Source organism: Odontesthes bonariensis, chromosome 18 (assembly GCF_027942865.1).
Source record: "Odontesthes bonariensis isolate fOdoBon6 chromosome 18, fOdoBon6.hap1, whole genome shotgun sequence".
Taxonomy (NCBI): domain Eukaryota; kingdom Metazoa; phylum Chordata; class Actinopteri; order Atheriniformes; family Atherinopsidae; genus Odontesthes; species Odontesthes bonariensis.
The window spans coordinates 9210391-9233154 of NC_134523.1; the positions used below are offsets into that span (position 1 = coordinate 9210391).

The 22764-nt window shown below is 41.7% G+C and overlaps 2 protein-coding genes and 1 long non-coding RNA gene across 3 annotated transcripts in view; all 3 read left to right on the forward strand.

Annotated features, from left to right (window-relative positions):
* The first annotated feature begins 1767 nt into the window (after positions 1-1767).
* Positions 1768-4002, forward strand: LOC142368088 (homeobox protein Hox-A2a). The gene is made up of 2 exons (XM_075450150.1): positions 1768-2357; positions 2951-4002. Exons 1-2 carry the CDS (start codon positions 1991-1993, stop codon positions 3661-3663), a joined length of 1080 nt encoding a protein of 359 aa, XP_075306265.1. The 5' UTR covers positions 1768-1990; the 3' UTR covers positions 3664-4002.
* A 3881-nt stretch (positions 4003-7883) lies between these two features.
* Positions 7884-9235, forward strand: hoxa1a (homeobox A1a). The gene is made up of 2 exons (XM_075449635.1): positions 7884-8496; positions 8856-9235. The coding sequence occupies exons 1-2, from the start codon at positions 7890-7892 to the stop codon at positions 9233-9235; spliced, it is 987 nt and encodes a 328-aa protein (XP_075305750.1). The 5' UTR covers positions 7884-7889.
* A 1548-nt stretch (positions 9236-10783) lies between these two features.
* LOC142367665 (uncharacterized) overlaps positions 10784-22764 on the forward strand; it is a 35017-nt gene continuing 23036 nt past the window's right edge. The window contains exons 1-3 of the long non-coding RNA XR_012767146.1: positions 10784-10873; positions 13463-13553; positions 14015-14143. This is a non-coding gene — a long non-coding RNA (uncharacterized LOC142367665). The remainder of the gene's footprint in view (positions 10874-13462; positions 13554-14014; positions 14144-22764) is intronic.

The window sequence follows — 22764 nt, forward strand, 5'->3', positions numbered from 1 at the left end:
CAGGCTGGGGTCCACTGAATGCCGCCACCCACTCCTTTCCTTGCACACAAAGCCCGTGCGTAATTCCAAAAAACCCATCCGTCTCTTCCCCTAGCAACTCTGTCCTTCACACAGTCTGGTCCGCTGACAAACCTATGCTCATACTAAAACGAAAAATATACGCACTCGTGTATATTCACAATTATAGGACAAAAGCCAGGTGAAGAAGCCTGCTTCGTTCTCAGACTCACCGTTGGCGCATTACCGCCCTCAGAAAGGAAATGGTCGCATCTTGTGTGGCTGGCTTCTTATTTGTCTTCTAAAATATCCCTCCAGCGACAACCAGTCTATAACTGCGAGCAGAAACTGGTTCTAATCTGAGTGGCCAGTGTTTCTCAGGGCTTCCTGGCTGCATTTGATCTGGGGGAGAGTTAGAAGCCTTAAATGTGTTGTGAGGGCACCGAGCTGTCAGACCTTTTGGCGAGTAAGATTGATCGCGCGCAGGCTTCCAGGACTCTTTGTTTGGTATATAAGCAACAAACTGAGAGAGGCCTTGTACTTCTCTTCTTCCCTCTGTTACTCACTAAGTCTTTTTTTTTCAAATCAAATACTGCCTGACTTAAAACTTTCTGTATGTGGCTTTTACAGATTATTCTGGAAGGGCAATGAAACCAAACATGGCGGGGAGAAGAGCGATTCAATAACGTCCCCCTCTGCATAATAACGCTGCAAATGGATTCGTTGTAAAAGGTCGATTGTAACCAAGTTGATATTTGCTTCGTTGTAATTTCAGGTGGGGATGATAATGGAAATACAGTGAGGAGGCTTTTCCCGACATTACAGCTAGTGTCCTTCCAATAAATCCCTGTCTAGTCTTGTGGTGTCTATGTCTTAACAGATGATTTTTCTTAAGACTTGGAAGCGATTTAAAGGAATTCATCATGCTGCTTTAGCTATCAAAAAATTCCACCGTTTGAAATCACAGAAGAAAAAGCTGCTGCTGTTTTTATTTAGCATTTGAGAAAAGGTGCACGCACATGACCTCGTTTTAATATCAACCTTTTATTGAATACATGAAAATATGCCTTAATATAGTTTCTACAGTCCGCTTAGTTGGACAATCTTAGTGAGTGCTTGTAACGAGTTTCCGCACAATGGCTGTAAATGTTTTTGCTGCTTTTATGGGGTGACGTGTTCTGAATATGTCATATCTGTCAGTATTAGCTTAATATGTAGGGCTTTTTTATTGCAACACATGCCAGTGGATGAACTGCATCTGTCATTTTAATGGATATTTAAAGACTCACGCGTATTCTAGTGTCCACACTCAGTGAATAGACCGGGTTGCTTGTTTTGTTCCCACCGAGAAGTCTCAATATCAGATTTTAGGGTTTGTTTTTCCACCTCTGACGGCTGCCTAAATATGAAGAGCTACTGGCGTGAAATGTGTGTGTGTGTTTCTGTGTATGTGTCTGAGTGTGCAACTGTGTTGGTGGTGGGGGCGTTCTCGACTGACATCCTCAAACAATACGAGAAAGAGGAGTGCACGAATCCGCGCACCCTAGGCTGGGCTCCTTCCTTGTAATAGTGAGCGTCAGCCATTCTTTAAAAAAACACATTTTGTAGCTTAGTGGAGTGGACTGGAAGGGCGACAGGAGGATAAACTGAGCGGACAAAGATGTAAATAAAAACAGTCGTGCCCCAGCTGAGCGAGGCGATCTTCACCAGAGTTTTTGGATCAATCAGGCAGACAGGGGCTTCTTTTGATTAAACCCCAAATTGTCATTGGGCAGAGGTAATCATGTGACATGCAATTCGGTCCAATTTCAACCTTGTCTCCATGAATTCAATAGTTTAATAGTAGCTCGGTCCCCATACGGCCGTAATCAGTGAAATAGAAAAAACAACACCAGGAGATTTTTTTAAATGATTTTTTCTTCCTCGTCCTCACTGAGCCGCAACATTTATAAAAATACGCGTGCAAACTTTCCTCGGCTCTCAGGGAGCGGAGATGAATTACGAATTCGAGCGAGAGAGCGGTTTTATCAATAGTCAGCCGTCGCTTGCTGAGTGCCTGACATCTTTCCCCCCTGTCGCTGATTCATTTCAAAGTTCATCAATCAAGAGCTCGACGCTTTCACGCCCGACACTGATTCCTCCTCCCTTTGAGCAGACCATCCCCAGCCTGAATCCGGGCAGCCATCCGCGCCACGGCCGACCCAGACACAGCCCCGATGGATGCAGCCCGCTACCCACCGCTTCCTTACCCCCGGAATACCCGTGGATGCGGGAGAAGAAAGCCTCAAAGAGGAACCACCTGCCGACCTCCACCGCTACCAACACCATCTCCAGTGGACCTGTGTGCTTCTCTCCAAAAGGTGGGTGACTCGAAGCTAGGGATAAATGCTGCAAATTTATTATCTGTTGCTGTAACGAAGCCCTGCGAGGGCCTTCAAAAGAAATAGAAAAAAAGAAAAAGTGCTTAGTAGTTTTGTTCTGGTAGATTTATGGTTATTATGTCGCTGTGTGTGTTAAGCAAGACAAAAAGTTTGGGTAAAGTTTGGTGATGTAAGATGATTTATTCCCCTAGACGAAGCGCAGTTTTGATGTGTGACAGTAATGAAGAGTGATGGAGTGCCTTTGCCGTGGAGGGCAGCTGGAGCATTCATTAGAATCCCACACCAGTATGGACCTCACTGTTTTATAGTGCACTGTGTTTGGTCCATGCTCGTGCAGTCTGCTGTTTTATGTATAAAACAACCCAATGAGAATCTTTGTACAGATATGACTTTTAGATAAAGGTTGCATAAGCTAAGGTTAGTTGCTCCAGCGGCCATTTTACTGCAGCGTGTTGTCAGCCACTCTCTTGTGGATTGTGATAGACATAGCGTTAGATTTACGGGCAGTCGGGGTTATGTAATTGTTGTGTCCTGTGTTTTAATCCCAAACTACCGTGCTGCTTGTTTTCCAGGCTCGCCTGAGATTGTGGAGAGCGGTGGGGGAGGAGGGGGCTCCCGTCGGCTAAGAACTGCATACACCAATACACAGCTGCTGGAGCTCGAGAAGGAGTTCCACTTCAACAAGTATCTGTGCCGACCGAGGAGGGTGGAAATAGCGGCCCTGCTGGACCTGACGGAGAGGCAGGTCAAAGTATGGTTCCAAAACCGGCGCATGAAGCACAAGCGACAGACCCAGAGCAAGGAGAACCACAACGTGGACGGGAAAGGGCAAGGTGCCGAGGACGGCATCCACAGTGACGAGGAGGACGAGGGGGCCTTGTACGAGCAGAGCGGGGCCCTGCTGGAGAGAGATACCTGCTCCTTTCAGAACAACACACAGCAGCTCCACAATGGAGAGTCCGCGAGCTTTGCTGCTGCGCCGCTGAGCAGCAATGACAAAAATCTGAAACATTTTCCCAACCCGTCACCCACTGTTCCGGGCTGCATGTCAACAATGGGCCCCGGCTCGGCATCTGGCCCGGACAATGGCGACAGTCCTTCGGCCCTGGATGTTTCTTTACACGATTTTCAACCTTTCTCTTCGGATTCCTGCCTACAGCTCTCAGATGCAGCTTCGCCGAGCTTGTCAGAGTCTCTGGACAGCCCCGTGGACATTACTGCGGACAGTTTCTATTTTTTCTCGGAGTCCCTAACCACAATCGATCTGCAGCATCTGAACTACTAACTAAAATGACACACATTTCTTTTCCTTGCTTTTTTTTGTGATATCAGACTACAGCGGTATTAACTCTGATGTTATTTGTATATTCGGCACATTAATTCTGTTGATATTTGACTTGACGGTTAATACAAGGTAAGGATGAAATTAAATCACTGAAATAGCTCTACTTTAAGTGGCTTGTAATTACCATAACAACTTGATCTCTTGGAATGGAAATTATGAGTGTGTGTGAATAATTCTTCACTATTAGGCCTATGGAACCTGCTCATTTTTTTTATTTTTGTATAGCTTCCAATGTCTTGGATATTTTTGTTAGAATACAATTAACTTGCTATAATCTTTCTTCTGGTGTTTGAGTCGTTTCTTTTGAAATTTCCAGAGTACAAGATTTCGCTTGAATTATTCATGTAGGAGACATGTAAGATGCAGAGAGATAGAGGCGAAGCAAATAAACAACAGGTTGGCTATGAATATAAATAGTCTAGTTATCATTAAGTTGTTGAGGGGACACACTTGTTAGAATATTACTCTTAATATAAACTTGATTCTAATATAATCTGAAGAATATTAATAATTTATTGTTTTGAATAGTTTGCCGCAATTAAAAAAAAAACATAAATGCACACCATAGTTGAATTTCCAACTTTAAACATTGGTGATTTTTTTTTTCTATTTTCATTTGACCCGATTCAAAATATGTCCAAATTAGTCCCATATTGTTCTAATTTAGTACCATTTGTAAACATAGATAGCATTTGTTTTATTGAAACTTATCTCTAATCATGAACACATGCACTGAAATGTGAATACTTTTCTATGCTGCGCTACGAACAGAGTAACATAGATTATTTCTGTTTTCAACACCAAACTTAAATTTCTGTTGAGAATGGGGGTTAAAGGCAAACACGCCAACACGGATCGGAGCATGACAAGGCTCTTAACGTTGTGTGCAAGTTGCAGGCAAATACCCGAGCCATGTTTGCCTTCAGGAGCTCATAAATCACTCCGTGGCATGAATGAGACGGACATTAAGGAGACCAATTGTGGCGTAATGTGCACAAATAAAACCCCACTTACGTTTTCATACGGGTCTCCCCAATTCCTAAGCTTAAAGGAGCTGAGTCTGTGCATGCGTTTTGCAATAACTCATTTTTATGGCTTGTTTAAACACGGCTCTGGCTCGGCAGCAGCAGCAGCCTGCTCAGGTTATGACTCTGCACTCTTTCTCAGTGTGAAAAGTATAGACCGAACTGAAGACAGGCTACTTGTGTTACATGTAATTTGTCAAATTACTAAAAAGAGGTTTTTTTTTCCACTTCGAGCGGGGATTACAATCATGCTTTACTTTATCAAGAAAGTGAGTTTAAAGGATTTTGCAGCGTTACGAGGGGGGTGGGGGAGCAGCTTTTGCTACTCGTATGAGTCCATAGCTCAATACAGGGATTATGAATAGTCATGCACTATTGCATTTCTCTTGATAAGACTTATGGGAATCAGATATTAGCACGTCCATAGATTAATCAATTGGGTGGTCCACCTCAACAGATCTGAGTGTGAAAATAACTAAAACAACCACCAGTTGCGACGCAAGTCGGCGTGGATCGATTCAGAAACTCATCTACACATGTGAGACTCAGCTCGAAACTTTATCGAATAATCTGGAAGCCATAAGCAACTCACTGACTGGCTGAACACAAGTGGGAAAGTTGTGTAGGGTGTGTGTGTGCTCAAAGGAGGCGGGTGGGTGAAAGCGGGGGCAGATCTTGCACTCCTGCACTCTGACTAACCACGGGGCCTGTATAACCAAATCATTCCAAGACAGCGCGCCTTTTCTGCGCACATGTGCTTACACAAAGAGCCAAGAAAGCAGCGAGGCCTACATGGAGAAGTTTCTTTCCACGAGCAAGCGACGCAGGATCCACTGCGCCCACTCACTCTCTGCAGAGGCAGCTGGGAAAGACTAAGAGAAGGGAGGAGGGTGATGTGGGTGGGGGTATTGACCCTAATGCGCCCCCCTCCTTTTTTTTCTTCACTGGTGGGAAGTTTGCAACACCCTTTCACTTTATTCTATTTCTTGAACTTGTGAAAATAAAAAGTGCCTCTTGAAAAAGCTGTTTTCAGGAAGCTATTTATGTCCCATTATACATTTACCTGAAACAAGTAATACACTGAATCACAATTTGGAGAAACTCCTAACTTCGCTTTGCATAAAAGAAGTTAATAAGTTTTACCTTCAATGTCCTAAGAAAACGAGTACAGATTGCATAAGAAAGTACCTAATTTAAATCCTGTTTAATCTTAGAGTAAGCAACCATAAAGTTATTTTTAACAGTAATATTTAGGACATTTGGACAGCTAGCAGAAGTGGGGTAAATTCACCTGTCTGTACACTCGTGTGTTATCTAATTAGCGCCAGACAGCGCTAAACAGAACACGAATCCCCTCTGAAATGTGCTGAGGAAAACTTACACAGTAGCAAGTGGAACGGGGCTTCTGCACAACGTTCCGAAAGCATCTATATTTTAAGTCGAACTAATCTGGTTAAACTGTATTTATATATAACTTTTTCACTACAAGCTGCATTCACCCATCCACACACACACAGCACTTCCTTGACTATAGTGTTTCTATCACATCCACCCAAATTCATTAATTATCATAGTACTTAACTATTGTTCACATAGCAGTATAATATCTATTCTCTATCTATATCATCGGTGTTCATATACATACTAAGGAGCATTCAAGGTGCTTGATCTCCTTCAGCCTTTAGGGGCGCTCACCCCTCCATATGATCCTTTCCTCCCTCCCCTTTCTTCTTCTTCCTCAGTGAGAGGTTGGGCATCTGCTCTCTGTTTTTTTTCTCGCCGCCGCTGCTTTCTGTGGTCATTAATTTCTCCAACAGCTTTATTTGATGAACTTAACAGGATAATCAGCCCACACTCGCACCTCGGGCTACGAGCGTGCATTAGATCCACTTCGGGCCTCGCATTATTATATCATTTGATCACTATACATGCATAATGAATACATGTTGGAGTGAAACCAGAGTAGATTGCAGACCCTATGACCTGAGAGTAAAACATTAATATCTCATCGTCTTAATGTTAAATGTGTTGCCTTGTCATTTTGTCTCCTGTGGCAACCCATCTTAATGTGGTAGCCTAAAAACCGGGCACCACTTCAGGCAATTCTTTTTTAACGCATTTCTGCGCGTGACGTTAAATGAAACAAAAACAGGTTTGAACAAAAGTTCAGCCCGGGATGCAATTTCTCCGCACAACATGGCGTGAAAGGACACGTACAAAACAGGATGTGTTGGGATATAATGCCATATGACAAGGCGTGCCTGTTGCCCAAGAAGCCAAACAGTTCTACTACTGCGACTTTAATTGGGAAACAAAGTTGCTAAAAAAGAGATCAGTTTCGCTGAATAAACGTATTCTCAGTCTGAATCCGGAGTGAAACCTCGGCTCTCCCTCACTGTCACACTGTGATAATATTTACTGAGAAAATCCCTTAATGTTCAAGCGCGAAACATTTCGCATTGGAATGAGACATTAATAGCTCCCAGATAGCCCGTGGCAGTGGAACACACACTCTTAGTCATCCATCCATCTAGGGGAGAATGACACGGTTATACATATGACACCGCGGCTGTTATGCGCAAAGGGCACATGCACGACCGTGAACGCGCGCACAAACACAGACTCACACATCTTCACTATTCCAAAAATACCGTACCTGAGGTCAGAGTGCGGGGCCATCCTCGTGGCGAGGTTGCGGAGAGTGAGCTGTTAATTTCTCCCCGGTGAGAAAGTGCGCAGCGGGGGTTTATAAAAGACGCCGTGTATGTAGTACCCCGCTCCTCATGCGACCCCGGAGCTGTCCGCTGCAGTCTGCCTCTCAGCTCATTGTTTGCTCGGCCAATACATTAGCGGCGACTCGCGTCACCTTGATCGACGAGAGCTTGGAATTTAAATAGCCCCTCAAACACCAATCTGTCACCGGCTGAGGGGATAAGGACAAGTACCTCACTGGCTGACCCGGGCCCACGTGACAGCACCCGTTCATTGAAATCGGCCCGTGCTCCCCCCTCCCTCCACTGATAAGGACCGAGTATAGGTAAAGGTTGGCACGGTCACTTGGGGTAAGAGTGAGAAAAGGAAGAGATCAGAGGGTGTCTAGGAAGAAGACGGTCCCCTCGGCCCCCGTACAACAATGCTATAATGAGCACCTTCTTAGAATACTCCGTGATGAGTGGTGAAGGTGGCTCGTGTTCGGTCAGGGCTTTTCAGTCGGACCACGGGATTACAACTTTCCAGTCCTGCGGGGCAAGTGTCAACAATTGCGGGACGGATGACCATTTCATGGCAAACAGGACCTCTCCTGACAGCATCCCTCACCAGCCGGGGTCATACCAGTCTACTGCAAGCTCTCTGGGTCTCTCCTACGGGGCCCATCCGGCCTGTACCTCCAGCTATGGACCTCAAAGTTTCTGCGCTACCTATAACCATTACACGCTCAACCAGGAAGTAGATTCGACAACTGCATTCCCCCAGTGTGGCCCACTGATGTATTCTGGTAACATATCCTCTTCTATGGTCTCTCAACATCGCCATGGTTACAGTGCCGCCCCCCTGGGTCAGATGCAGTATACCCACGCTGCCTATGGCGGCGGGCACGAGCAAGCAGCCCCTTATCTTGGGGCCTCAAACCCGCTGTCACCTCTGCATGCTGCTCACCTGGAGGCCTGCTGTTCACCTCTGTCTGAGGGCACATCTTCTGCGCAGACTTTCGACTGGATGAAAGTTAAAAGGAATCCACCAAAAACAGGTGGGTGCAGACTGCATGTTAGGCTCAGTCTGTAGGCAAAGCTGGTTTAAATGATGTAAGCTCTTTGAAGTAGGGTGTAAGACACTGGATACACGCAATTTTAATGTCGGTTTGTTATTTTTAAATCTGTCACTTTAGCATACTTTGTACGACAAAACATGTTCTTTAGCTATATTTTAGAAAATGCTAACATTTGTTCAGTTCCTTTTTAAATAAATGCTGATGATGATTGGTTGATGCGTAAAAGTTGATTCTTCTTGATTAGAGATAGGGGTTGGTCTCACAGCGTTTATGTGTAATATAATAAGAACAAAAACATGATTAGCCCTGTTCACAGCGATTTGTTTCCCCGTTTGCAGGAAGGTCTGGTGAGTACGGTTATGCTGGTCAGCCGAACACTGTCCGGACCAACTTCACCACCAAGCAGCTGACAGAACTGGAAAAGGAATTCCACTTCAACAAGTACCTGACCCGGGCGCGTCGCGTGGAGATTGCAGCTGCTCTGCAGCTGAATGAGACTCAGGTGAAAATTTGGTTCCAGAACAGAAGGATGAAGCAAAAAAAGCGGGAGAAAGAGGGTCTTCTCCCAGCTAAAGTTCCAGCCTCAGAGACAGGAGAGAGCATTCAAGAGAAAATGGACGATGCAGCATCTGAGAGGTCAATCTCAGCCCCATCCACGCCCTCTCCCACATCCTCCACGGTTTCTTCCACAGGGGCTGATCCTTACACCTCAAACTGAGGACCAACTGCCTCCTTGGCCACGGGGGCCGTATACAAAAGTGAAAGTGTATGAATACCAAAGTTCTTGTTGGCGGATGACTTTTTAAATGGACATTTATGAAAGCTAATGCACTATTTGGGAACTTTGACAATAACATGGACCAGTTACTGGCTTTAGATTTGTTTTATATTGTGTCGTGTGTCTACAAGAGCGACAGAACTGCTGTCTAAATAAGTGTCGGTTATGGTTAAAAATATGTCCATTTGCTTTTGAAAGTTGACGTAACGCGTGCAAACTGTTGGGATCATGTTGAAACAGTGCAACACTTATACCCGTCCTGACAAGCGCTGCTAAATGTCAAATCACAAATCTGCACACACAAACAAATACCTCAAATGTGCCAAAGTTGTGCATCTTGTCCACATGCGGTCTGGATGCACTGGACGCTGTCAATAAGGGATCACGATCAACGAGATGACTATAGTTTGTTAATCATTTGTGACTGAATTGTTATAGTGGTTCCGTAAAAACTGTCACTTATGTGTTTTAGGTCTCTGTCCATCGACTGTTTGAATGTATTGTGTGAGATCTGCATGATGCGTAATACCTTCATGTATAATTAGTGGGGCGCTGAGTTTTATCAGTTGCAGAACCGGTCATTCAAGGCTTTGTATGTCCCAGGCTTTTATGTGCTAGCTATTTAATCAAGTGGAGCACAAACTGTTTTGTCCAGAGAGACGTTTACGGGTCAACAATGTGTATTAAAGTGCATTTGCCACTAAGTATTTTCCTATGTGTCTTGTGTGGGGAGAAACAGAGCCCAGAGAAACTTCAAGGTTCATTCATGTTGGATATAATACCACCAATCGGACCTATATATTTAAGTTCCACAGACAAAAGAGCAAACATCTATCCAGTCTGAGAAACTACAGAAACTCCACGTGCTTGTTTTACTCTTTTAAGTCATTCAATGTATGCAGCCGTGCGCGCTTCCGTCCCTGGGCTGCAGGAGTTATTGGCATAATAAAGGCATGTTTATCCAGGAGGAAGATGAGAGCGCGGGAGTCAGCGTCATTTGTGATGACAACCTTATCGAGCTCTCGGCTTTGAAGGGACAAAAAAGAAACTATTGATTGAAGTATCGAGGTTAGGCCATTGACAAGGATGGGAGCCCCACCGCTACTGTCAGCGTCAACTCCTCAGTTCCCCAAGATACATAGAGGTGTCATCACCCCCAGCTGATGACAAGATGAACTGTGAAAACTTGCAGCACAGCATTGTCGTACAACCAGCAAATAGTGTGCGAGCATAGTTTTAGGTAAATAAATAAACCGTTTCAAATGCTGTTTTGAGCCATTTAAGCCTGATAAACATGATTTCGAAACAAATTTATAGCAACATGGCTGCATTTGGCGCCTTGGGAACTGGGTTGGCGTTTCCTGGTTCATGTGTTGTTTTAATTCCTGGTGTGCAGGATGCGAGTCCATCCTACCATACAAGGGCAAAGAAACTCCCAACTTGCCATGATTAATGAGCGACATTCACCTTTTCCTTGGATCCACCTGCGGGAGCTGCTGTATTCGAGCTGCGCAGAGCCGCCGAGGCTGCAGCACAGGCCGCCCATTCCAACAACAACAACACACATGGAACAGGAGAGTAAGTTATGCTGAGGATCGTCTTTGCCTTCTTATTAAGCTCTCTTCCTTAACAAAATATTTGATCTATTGTCTATTTTCGGTACATACTTGTGTTGATTTTTTTTTTCTACACAGAGGACAACGGATGTTTTGTAAGGCTGTAGGCTAACTTTAGTTTGGTAACTACAGACGCCCTCATTTTTTAATTGTTTCGGTGTAAATAGTAAAGCATGTGAACACACTTCTTGCTCGGGGGCATGTTTGTGAGGCCAGTTGGATTTAAAAACTTATATCAAAGCCTATCGACTTCGTCTGTATTAAACATTTGATTATGAACAAATTCATCAAGAGGAAATGAAATAAAATGAGACAATATACAAAATTATTGCATACTAAATAAATTTCTCCTGACTAGAACGTAATTCGAAATTTCCCAACAGAATAAACGAATAAAGTAATAATACAAAACGAAAAAGTACTCAGTTGTTTATGCTTGAAAATTGAATTATACCGATATACATATTTTTAATCTACAAATAGGCTATGTAGGTTTTGGGAACTATATCTATTTCTATCAAGAATAATATATTTGGATTTGATTTGAGTATCTGAAAACTCCAAAAATCACCCTACCTTTGTGATATATTTACATGGCGATTCTTCAGATTACACGTTCGGTGTCCCTGTATTTAGCAGCCATTATGATCAGGGACAGGGACCAGGGACAGCCGTATATTTGATTTTTTTTCAGGGTCTAACATGTTTCTTCTTTTTATCTGAACATAAATCGAGACTCTTGGCGTAAATTTGAAATTATAATCAAATCTCTCATTTCAAATAGAGAGTAAAATTGAAGACATTTTATTCTTGATGATATTTTTACTTTTACCATTCAAGGCTGCGAAGATGATTTTGGATACGGCAATAATGGACAAATCATAATCTCTACCTGTGTTTCTGGAGAGCTTTAAGGGAACCTTTGGTATTCCTGGACCCTACGTTGTAAGTAGGGTCCAGGAATATATACCCCCCCCCCCCCCCCCACACACACACACACACACACTCTGCTGTGCGCTACAGGAGCCTCACAGAGTGAAACGCAGCTGATCCTCAAATGAAACCCCAGGGTCAATCCCGGGTCATGGTTTGAGTTTGTTGTCACAGCACCACCCCAATCTAAACTACAGTTTACAGACCAGTCGCACTCCGGCTGTGACGGCCTGTTTGACCGAAATACTGTCCGAGGGGGTAAAAAAAAAAAAAAAAAGAAAGATTCGTTAGAATCTTGTCGGTCCTGATGGTTCCCATTAAGGCCCTGAGATAAACACAAGGACGATAACAGATGTTGAAGTCAAACCACTGGACCACAGAGGCTATGGGAAGGAGGAATAAATGTTTTAGGCTCGAAGAGGTAATGCAAAAATTATGTCGAGAATTAATTTGCGCAGACTTGATGTCCGGCTCATAACAACCAGATATTTGTGCGAGTAATAAGAATTATTTTTGGAATGCTCTTTGAAAAACGAGTTTCTTACATGGATTGTCTGAGATCGATGCTCTGGAGGCAATAGCAATGGTTTAGGTCATTCCTTTGTTTTCGTTGTCTTTCGTTCCCTGTATTTGAAATCAACTCTTAGATACACAACATGAACTCTGATTCTGAATTGTCACAATAAATCTACATATTGTGAAGTAATTTACTGGGAATAAATAGCCTTAAATAAAGTTGCTCTCTATATTTTCCTCGGTTCAATTGGAGCAATGACCAGCATGGACGTATTTCAAAGTAAAATAATTTCGTACAGGAAGAATAATTCGGACTTGTTCTGACTGTTTAAACTACAGTATTTTAATGATCAGGTTATAGTAAAATATCAAACGTGTATGTTTCTACTTTTTATTTTATTTCACATTTTTTTTGTAGAAATGAAAAACATTTTGAAAGTGACTTGTGGTTTTTGTCGTGTTCCAACGCAGTTTCTTGTGTTTACATTTTCCTCTGAACATAACAATAAACTGAATGGTGCACTACACTAGCATTAGAATAATGAAGTCTCAGTTATAACTTCTGTTGTATTAACAGGGGTATCAGGGACTGTTTCTTACCGTAAAACCTTTTCTCAAAAACTGCACAAAATCTGTTGAATAGAGCGCCTCAATTCAATCAAAGCTACAGTATATTGCCTGACAAAGACTGTAAAAATAATTTATTGATGATATAGCCAAGCATGCGTTCCATAACACAAAATTTACAATAACAATGAAGAAAATAATCCCACTGGGAAAGTGAGATTCTTTTTCTCCAGCAGCACCATAAGGTAAAATGGTTTGTGAGGCCCAAAAAGGAAGCCAAGTTAAGAAAAAACACTCAAAGGCCACCATCTAACAGTGCACAGGTGTTTAACTTGCAGCCCACACACACTTTCACTCTGACTATGAGATTAAATACTGTTCAAAAGGTATGTGCCATGAATTTGCTTTTAAACAGATCCAAAAACAAGCACGATAGGACAATTAGATATGTGGCAAAACATTTCTTCCTCTGAGTTTATGTTCTAATGTTTCTCATAATTGCGTATCTGTGTGTGTCTGCTTATGCATACAAAAGACTGACAAGAAAAGAGAGACCATGGAGATCTGAGACATTTACTGAACCTGAGATCGGAAGATTCCAACTGAAAGACTTTTGCATAGAAAAGGTATTTCATCAACGATAAATGTCAAGAAGTTTTACCATCAAAACCTATGGATTTGTTAAGGTAGAGTCCAATTTCTCCATTGTTAAAGAGAAATCCCATGTGTCTCAGAAGATGTACAAATATAAGCTGCATGGACAGTCACTTTGTCACTTTTAGTGAACAGCTAGTAGATGCCTGCTTGATCAGAACATTTTGTTGCAAATGACAGTTGTAGTTTGTTTATCCATGGTGATCCATGGTTGTGTTACTGTGCACTACATACGCAGCTCAGAAAAATGAAATCAAGACAATGAGGCAGTTTCTGCTCTCAGATACATAGTCTTTGTCTGTTAGTGAAAACATACGCTCAGAAACAAAGTACTGTAAGCCCAGACAGACAGACAGACAGAAGTCACTCATCACGGTAGTCGAGATATTGGCACGTCTGCGCTCATTGACCACTCTCCTGTTGTGATTGGCAGGTAAAATGAATTCCTCCATCGACAGATGTGCGTCTCCAAGTGCCGATAGAGGGAAGGAGCCGATGGAGGGATTGACAATGTGATGGAAGAAGAGAAGGAGGGCAAGAAGAAGAGAGATGACATCATGTGGTTAGTGTCTGTCTGTCCTGCTATGTGTGTTGGACTGAGATGCCAAAGTGTGAGAAAGTATAGGACAGGGATGAAGGGATGTGCGTGATTAGAGGAAGGTAAAGCAGAGGTTACATGAGCAACACAGGCTGAAGGGCTGTACCTCCACATCTTGACAGCAGAACTCACCTCAAAGAGTTGTCTGCAGTTTTCTTTGAGCTCCTTTCTGCCTGATGAAGCCCTTCTACTTGGGGGTGCCAAGTGGAGTTACACAAAGAGATGTGAAAATAGCAGAGCACAGCCAGGGTACTTCAGCGAGTCGGAGGCCCACAGGAGGAGAGAGGACTGGGAGCGGGCTGGGTAGTGGTCTAGAGACAGAGGTCCATCCATCACACATGTCCTGACCTTGGGTTGACCCCAACATAGCAGCCAATGAGGCGCCCTCACCCCCAAATGAAAGCGCCCCATTGCATACGCACACACTTATCTACCCACACATACACATGTGCATGCAAACACACAAGAGATCGGGTGTCACTGAGAGGAACCTGGATGCTCTTTGTGTTGGCCATCACAGCTTCCCCGAGTCCTTTGTTTTTTTACATGACTAATGTGAGCACCAGCACCTGACAGACAGAAACACACACTCAAGCATCCACTCACGCTCTTCAGTTTACACATAACATTTCACAATTAAGAATGGCCTGGATCAAGGATGGTAAAACTGAGCATACCTAATCATACATATTATTATTGCAATGATTCACAAAAAGAGGCACGATGTTCAACCCCCGTCACATGGTTCAGTGTAAACATTGTAATAACATCTACCGAAGAAACTGGAATAGTATCAATACCCCTCACCTCACCTTCCCCTTCTGAGTTTTTTAAGAATGCTGTGGTGGCCATTAAAACTTCAAAAGGTAGATGTTTTGTGTCTTGTGAGTTACTAGTAACATATGGTGCAACATGGCAGAGGACAAGGTGAAGGATCTGCACCATCAGCAGTTATAAACTGGTAGTTTGAGAGGAATGATAACAAGATTATTATTGTATAAAAAACCTACACTGTTCTAATGGATATGAAATATGATCAGCACTACCCCTGATTGCAGTACATTACACATAGATCAGTCAGTGCAACCATAAATGCCTAAGAAAATATTCAGGTTTTGGAGCAGCATATACGCTGCTTTTCAGATTAAATCTGGATGCAAAGCCACATTCTGCACATATAACAGTAATATCTATAGTATACAAATCTCCATGCTAAACTGACCTTCCTGCAGTCCAGACATGTCACTCATCAAAAACATTTGCCAGAGAAGATATTACAAAGGAGCTCAAATCCAGTGTTTCAAAACTACAGCAGTTGGTGCTATCAATTCCCACCTCTGTTAGAAATGGGTTGTTATTAAGTGTTACTTTGCTATTTCATATTCTGCTCTGCCCAACTCTGCCACAACTTCCACCCTAATATTTTCCCAATATTTTCCCAATCTTTCAGCAGTTTAAACCTGTAAAAATAGAAACCCAGACATTGTACTTGAAAATGCACCCAGGCCAAATATAAGTGTTTTTTTTACCAAACATTTTAATCTAACTTTAACTCTGCTAAAAAAGAATGATCTCCTCCGGCAATTTGTAATTAACGAATCAACCAAAATCAAATATGCATGCAATTTTAAATGATGCATCTTGATGATCTTTTTTCTTTTTTTTTTATACAAAAAACAAAAGGTATACAGTTTTACGTGTGTGAGCGTTGTTTTTTTTTTTTTTTTCCAAAAGTGAACCAAAAACTGACTTAACATTCTACTAACCATAACATTTAGCCAAAGCTTATCACAATCATTGACATGCTTATTGGCTCAAAAAAAGAGAGAAGAGGCTGGGTATTTCTAACTTTAAAATGACACTTCCCCACAATAAGAAGGCTTTTTGTCCCTTTTACCAGTGTATCATACAATACCTTACCTTCTGAATGCAAATACACTATTTTTGGTAGCTGTGCATCCTGCCAGTTTTAGTTGAAAGACATAAATTGGCAGCATGAGAAACACTGACAATATACAAATACAAGGTTTCCAGAAATGTAAAGAGGCATCTTTATCTCCAGGGACCTAACTAAAAATACTGTGATTGAAAATGAGTTGTTTCCTTGTCATATCTGCCCCTTATTTTGCATAATTTTGTGCTTTTTTAAAAAAAAAAAAAAATTATAATTCAACCTCCATAGGGGTGTCTTTTATTATGCTATTTAGCCAAAGATGTAAGGTCAGCACACAAAGCCAAAACATAATCCCAAACCCTGAACTGCAGAGCCAGCAGTGCTTGTCAATAAGGAAATAGAGCCTGAGCCAAGCCTTTGATATCAAGGACCTGAGCCTTTGGTCTCATGAATAAGTAGACAGGTGAAACAGCACATGCTAAAATGCCCTCAAGGAGATACTCACTGACATATGGCAGTGAGAACCGCAAAAGTCCTCTGACTACTTTTACACGGAAATTTGGACGCACACAGCTTCAGAGAAGAAGGCAGGTTTCAGCACCTCAAGTCAAACGTCTCCATGTCAGGTGGAGTTTGCAGATGATGTGAGTTGTGGATTCTGCTGGGGGGGACGTGAAGCGATTATCGGGGTGTTTGAACTCACCTGACACCATTTTACCTGAGAACCACCTGCTCGTCCTCCTCATAGGAAGAGCAATGGTGCTCACGTGTGCTGTGACAGAAGACCGCTGGAAACACAATCTGGGAGGGATTAGGGAGCAATTTATGTGTTAACTGATGCAAAATGGAGCGCTCGACCTTTGTGATGGTTTCTGACATGAGAAAGCAGATCAGATCATGTTAAGGATTTAGCCTGTTGTCGGCTTAATGTGATCTATTTGACGCACTTGTCTAGTTATCAGTTCTGATTGAGCTTTAAGTGATACAAGCATATTTAATGATATATCATATTTTCAGCTGGAAGCTGAGGATCTCCCCCAGACCCTTGTTTATGAATCCCAAATACTTGACTGTTTCATTGCAGTAGTCTACATGGATATCAAAACAGGCAGTGTTGTTATTGTAAAGAATAAGAGAAATGTTTTAGTGACACGTTAGGCTTAGTGTAACTCAAAGCCTCTCGTATGTACACGCCCTGAAGCGCATCGCACTGTGGGAGTCTGAGAGTTGGAGTGAAACTATGCACTGATAGCCTGATAGCCTGTCCCCTTTAGGCAAAGAGCAGTCGAGATAAGAATCTCCGGTACTCGTAACAGTAAGTTTAGCACAACAAATTGAGTCTGCGTAAAATCTGCAAGAAACTGTATGCTTATGGCTGTGTTAACACAGCAAGATGAGAGCTTTTTATCGCACTGTTGGAGCCGAGACTCTAACAGAGAAGCAGTGGGCATGCTATTATTTTATCTATTTATTTTTGTCAGCACTGTGGTTCTCAGAGGTGATCGTGACTTAAATTTTTCAGATTTATGATGGTCATAAACATGTCTCATATAACTGCTTACATTCATAATGTATTTTCATCAGTTTTCCAATTTCCAGCATGACTGCATTGTTTTTGGCTAAAGGAATCATGTGCACAATTCTGACCCTCCATTGCCACTATGTTCCACAGTGGGAGTAATTCCTCTTTAATTCTTCTTCACGCATTTAGCTTGTGGCATATGGTCCAGACTGTGTTGTGTGTCCAACTAGTGAAAGTACCTCTCATTGTGCTTATTGTTAATTTATTCACAGTTTATTTTGTATATGTGACATATTATAAAAATCTAAAGTCTCTCAGCAAGGTGTTGGGCCGCTGTTTGCTGGCAGAACAACTGAAACACTTAGTCTGTGTAACTCTGTGGATGGAGCCCCAGTCTTGCAAAAGATTTTTCTCCATTTAGTGTTTTGATGATTGTGGTGAAAAGCGCTGTCAAACATATCAGCCCCATAATCTGCCATGGCAGGTTGACATCAAGCGACTGAAAGCCACATGATTCAAATCATTTTCATCTGCAAATCATCCATGAACCCTTTCATGGGCTAAATGGAGGCATTGTCAACCTATCAGAAAAGACACGTGTCATTGCAGAAAAAAGATTATCTCTCAGAAAAATGTTGTGCTGAGTTGCAGTGACCCTTCTTTCTCAGTGACAAGTGGACAAGCAAACCAACTCGTAAATTTCCAACTACAGTATAACAGAGCCACTGTTCCCCCTCACTGCAGTGTTGAAAACCTTTGACTGAGCCTGTCACTCCTCTTTATATGTTGTCAAATTGGTGCAGAACTTTTCATCATTCGATTTGATTGTGTGTATTTCCATGTTCTTTTCACTTCAAACCCTAACTCTTAGACCAAAAACACATCATATTATTTTCTCATTGGCAACATTAAATAAGCCAAATATCAACTTGCTGCATATCTCTAAAACCTTTAGTATCCTTCTCCTCTTCAACCTCATTCACCTGGTCTACAGTACCAGAGAGCATGTAGCGTTGCTGTGACTGGATGACTACGGTGTATGCTGAGAAACATGCTGGCCACTATTTATTTATTAATTTGTTTAATTTATTGTGGGTAGTGCCATTCCAGTCCTTTAATTTGTCCTGTTTATCCTTTGTTTGTCAGAGTGCTCTTTAATAAGTACATTTTTTGTATTTTTCCTTTGAGAGTACTGAGGGTTGTGTCATCTGGCTGAAACTTTTCGAGTTCTCCTTGTTAAAATAAAATTTGTGGAATATTTGTGGATATTTGATTTGTGGAAGTCTTGATTAAACAGACAAAACCTGTATGAGACATCGTATTGAATAATTATACACTAAGAGCAGACATACGATGAAGATATAGCATTATCTGATTCTGGTTGAGAAAAATAAATATCTACATTTACCAGATCCAAGTATTGTACGCTTCAGCCATTCAATGAGAATGAATAGCAATGAAAGTGTGTGCTTTTAGTGTGCATCTTGTGTCATTTGTGTTACTGCTGCATGTTAAAGCAAGCTGACCTCTCCAATGCCACAAGCACACCTGCAGACAGCTGGACAGTCAACCTCCTCAGCATCTCCCTGCTCTTCCTCCCCCTTTCTCGTTATCATTTAAGCTCCACAGAGACTCTTCTAATGACAGCACTTGTCTATAGCGTCGTCACGGCGCGTGTGTGTTACCCAGTGTGTGTATTTACATTTGTGCTCTTGAACTAGTGCATGTTTGCCCTGTAATGACAGCGGCTGTCTATAATGCCTCTTCCTAGCAGGCATCATTTGGTCCTCCCTCCCTTTCTCTTGTCTGCTGTCCGGTGTCACCAATGTCCGGATGGACGATGATGTGATCTTTAGTCCCCTCTGCGATCTATAGACTGGCATTTGGCTTGGAGAGACTCCCCCCGGCCCTGACATGCATGCTAAAGTTTGCCACTGTTTTGCCGATATCCCCCCTTGCCTGCCTAATCTCCCCCAAAACGGGACTTAATGCCATCCAAGGCAATATTCCGACAGCCAGCATTAGGACTGGCATTTAGCCACGGAAGTTTGAGCCCATGCAGAGAAAAGTGTATAGGGTATAATCTGTGGGTGAACATGACTGTGTGGTACAGTTTGCCTGTGTGCAGAAGCCATCCACTGTCGAGACGACAATGTGCACATAAAATTAAAAGAGCAATTTCTTCTGCTTTAGTTGTTAACTGTAACTTGTTTTGAAGGGGACCTGTAATTATTTACAGCTCTTCGTTTTTGTTTAAGGACTACACTTTAAATGTCTTCAATCATTTTCATTACACAAACACAAAAAGAGCAATTAATCCTAAACATGAAAAACTGTGAAATACAGTGTTTGACATTTCGGCACCTTCGTCTTTAACTCATCCCATACTTCTTTTGCTGTGTTGTGTGACCACCACTGTTCCTGTGGGAGTTTTGAAAACAAACTGTAAGCCAACTGAGTAACACAATTCATCGCTCTTGTGTGGTAATATAAGAAGCCACTTTGAGGCCACAAAAGAAGAAAAGATTTTGAAGTCACATTTGCACATGGACACAATTTGTTTGCACGATTTAGTCGTTTCCAACACGCTCTTATAACAGAGCAAGTAATGGCTGCGTTGGTCAACAGCACAAAATGTTACAGTTTCAGGGCTCCAAAATTGTACTATTATTATGTTTTCAATTACTATTCTGCTGTGATGGACTGGCGACCTGTCCAGGGTGTACCCTGCTTCTTTCCATATGACAGCTGGGATAGGCTCCAGCCCACCCACGACCCTAAATTGGATTAAGCGGGTATAGAAAATGGAAGGATGGATTACTACTCTGTTGTCCATAAAGGCCAACTCACATTATATCGACATTCAACGTCCCAATATGTCTTACAATGTGCTGGCTTTCACACCACTCTCAAAGTATATCTTTATGTCTACTTTCCAAATCTTGCTTCAGATTTGACAACATTGATTTTGTCACAAACACCTATAAGAATTAAGGTGGGGGTGGTGGAAGTAGATAATTCTTGACCTAATTCCAACACATTGCAAACTCGAGACCCTCCCTGTACAACCTTTTACACAGTATTGTCACTTCTCAGTCATAAATGGTTAGGGTTAGGAGTTAATAACAAATGTTTTCTGTTAGAATTAACATACACCGTTAGGTTTACATACTATAAAAATACACAATTCCATTTAGAAATCCTATACATTGTCAGAGCTTACCCATTTCACTTTTAATGGGATGAGATTCCCATCATGTCACATTGATGCTGCCAACAGAAGACAACAGCCTTGGGATACGTTGCCATATTACAATGTACAACCATTATTGTGACACAACTATTTTAGAGATGCAAACAAATGAACCTATTGAAAGGATTCCGGTGAGACTGAGCTTTTATTTCATTTGTGCTTTTTAATTGCCTTGTTTTCATATTTTACTCTTATTATTTAATGTGTATATAAGGTGGTCCTAAAACTCAATGAAGGTTCTGTTTCAGTTGTTGAAGGCAGAAAACAAGTCAAGAGTTAGGTTTCTATTAGTTGATTTTCAATGCACATTTTGAACTTGCACATCAGAAAAAGTTGATGAAAGTGGAAAACAAAGCAGTTTTGCAATACAAATGTTTTTAGGTTCCCTTGAGGTACTTTTATTGATATTTTTTTTAAATAATTGATGTGTATCGGGTGAGGATAGAAAAACCCAATGCAAAACAATGGGTGTAAAAAAAATGACTGATCAAATGAAAGTCTCAAGTTTCTGCTTTTAGAGAATAAAAATTCCCAAGTCTCTCTAACATGAAAGAAGAACCACAACATATCAAGTTGAAAAGAATTCCAGAGGACCTCGCATCAACTTTCTTTTATTTGTGGCAAAAGCAGCTCGAGTCTTTTTCCTCAAAGTTTTTGTTTCCAGTTAGCTCTAATGTACTGTTAATAACTGCCATGTAATGTAGCTTTTACCACAACCTGTATGACAACATTATGCAGCCTAGTTCATTCAGTCAAAACCAAATAATGGAAATAAGCCATTTGTGCATTTGAATATGAAGCAACATTTCAAAAGTTTGCTTCATATTCACTTCACAGTTTAATGGAAACACCTATAGAATACACCACAAAATGACCAGTGCCTGGAGCACAGTGGACAAAGCACAAGTATTAGCTGTTGAAGCTAAACAAGTTTAAACTTTCACTGTATTGATAAGTTATTTCTGTTTTATTACTTCAAACAGAGATATTGAAGTGCATTTATACCATAGTACGCTACAAAGATGAATACATTCAGAAAAATACGTGAACGTTTATGATCTTATAGCATCATGGAGCAATCTAGCTGATGCATGAAGGGATGATGGAGTGAGAGTGGGGCCTCACACCAGGAATGGCTTGTGTTGGAGTATTAAGCTACTAATCTTCTATGGAAATGAGGACTTAAGTGACATCTACCTCTGGCACTGAACATCATCAATTCAGTCCCATGCCCAAGTGATGAAACTTACCCCAATATGCATCTTGTGCTGGTAATATCTTCAGGATGTATTCGCTTGCACACTGGAAGCAATGCGTTTTTCTATTCCCAGCATAATGAACCGTTTGCGGAGGAGGACAGATTCAGCAGTTAGCTTGAGCACTGGGTCGTCATATAAATATCAACCAACCACAAACAGAAAACAGTGTCACAAACGGTAAAATCTGAATAAAATAATTCACAGCATTGGATACAGTACTTGATTTAAAGTTGGTCTCCAAAGAGGTCTATAAATTTGTCCATTTACTTTATAGCTCAGGGTTGTGTAGATTGGAGTCACCAGTAAAGCACTAAAGAAAAATAATGATTAAATGGCAAAGAAGATATTTTGTAGACTATCATTTTAAAGATGATTCATTTACTTAAATGTCCCTGTCAGATATGCTTTAGGTCAACGCATTATGTAGCAAAGGTGAGAACATTCCTGTGGAATATCAGTAATATATAGAATAGTTTTAAACTGAATGTACTCACAAAAATGGTATCTTCTTTAACTTGAAGTGTGTGGTATGTGATCCAAGGCTATTTCAAAGGTAAGAGCTTCAAATTCTAAATTCAGTGCAACGAAAAGTAATACAGATGTGATCACTGTAGCTTCAGCAATTTTCTGTTAGAACTCATTACTTCAACAAGGTCG

What these genes read in the sequence shown, in the direction of transcription:
- LOC142368088 (XM_075450150.1), top strand. Translation starts at nt 1,991, where the DNA reads ATGAATTACGAATTCGAGCGAGAGAGCGGTTTTATCAATAGTCAGCCG. An exon ending in TGTGTGCTTCTCTCCAAAAG is followed by an intron (nt 2,358 to 2,950) that starts GTGGGTGACTCG and finishes CTTGTTTTCCAG; the next exon opens with GCTCGCCTGAGATTGTGGAG.
- hoxa1a (XM_075449635.1), top strand. Translation starts at nt 7,890, where the DNA reads ATGAGCACCTTCTTAGAATACTCCGTGATGAGTGGTGAAGGTGGCTCG. An exon ending in AAGGAATCCACCAAAAACAG is followed by an intron (nt 8,497 to 8,855) that starts GTGGGTGCAGAC and finishes CCCCGTTTGCAG; the next exon opens with GAAGGTCTGGTGAGTACGGT.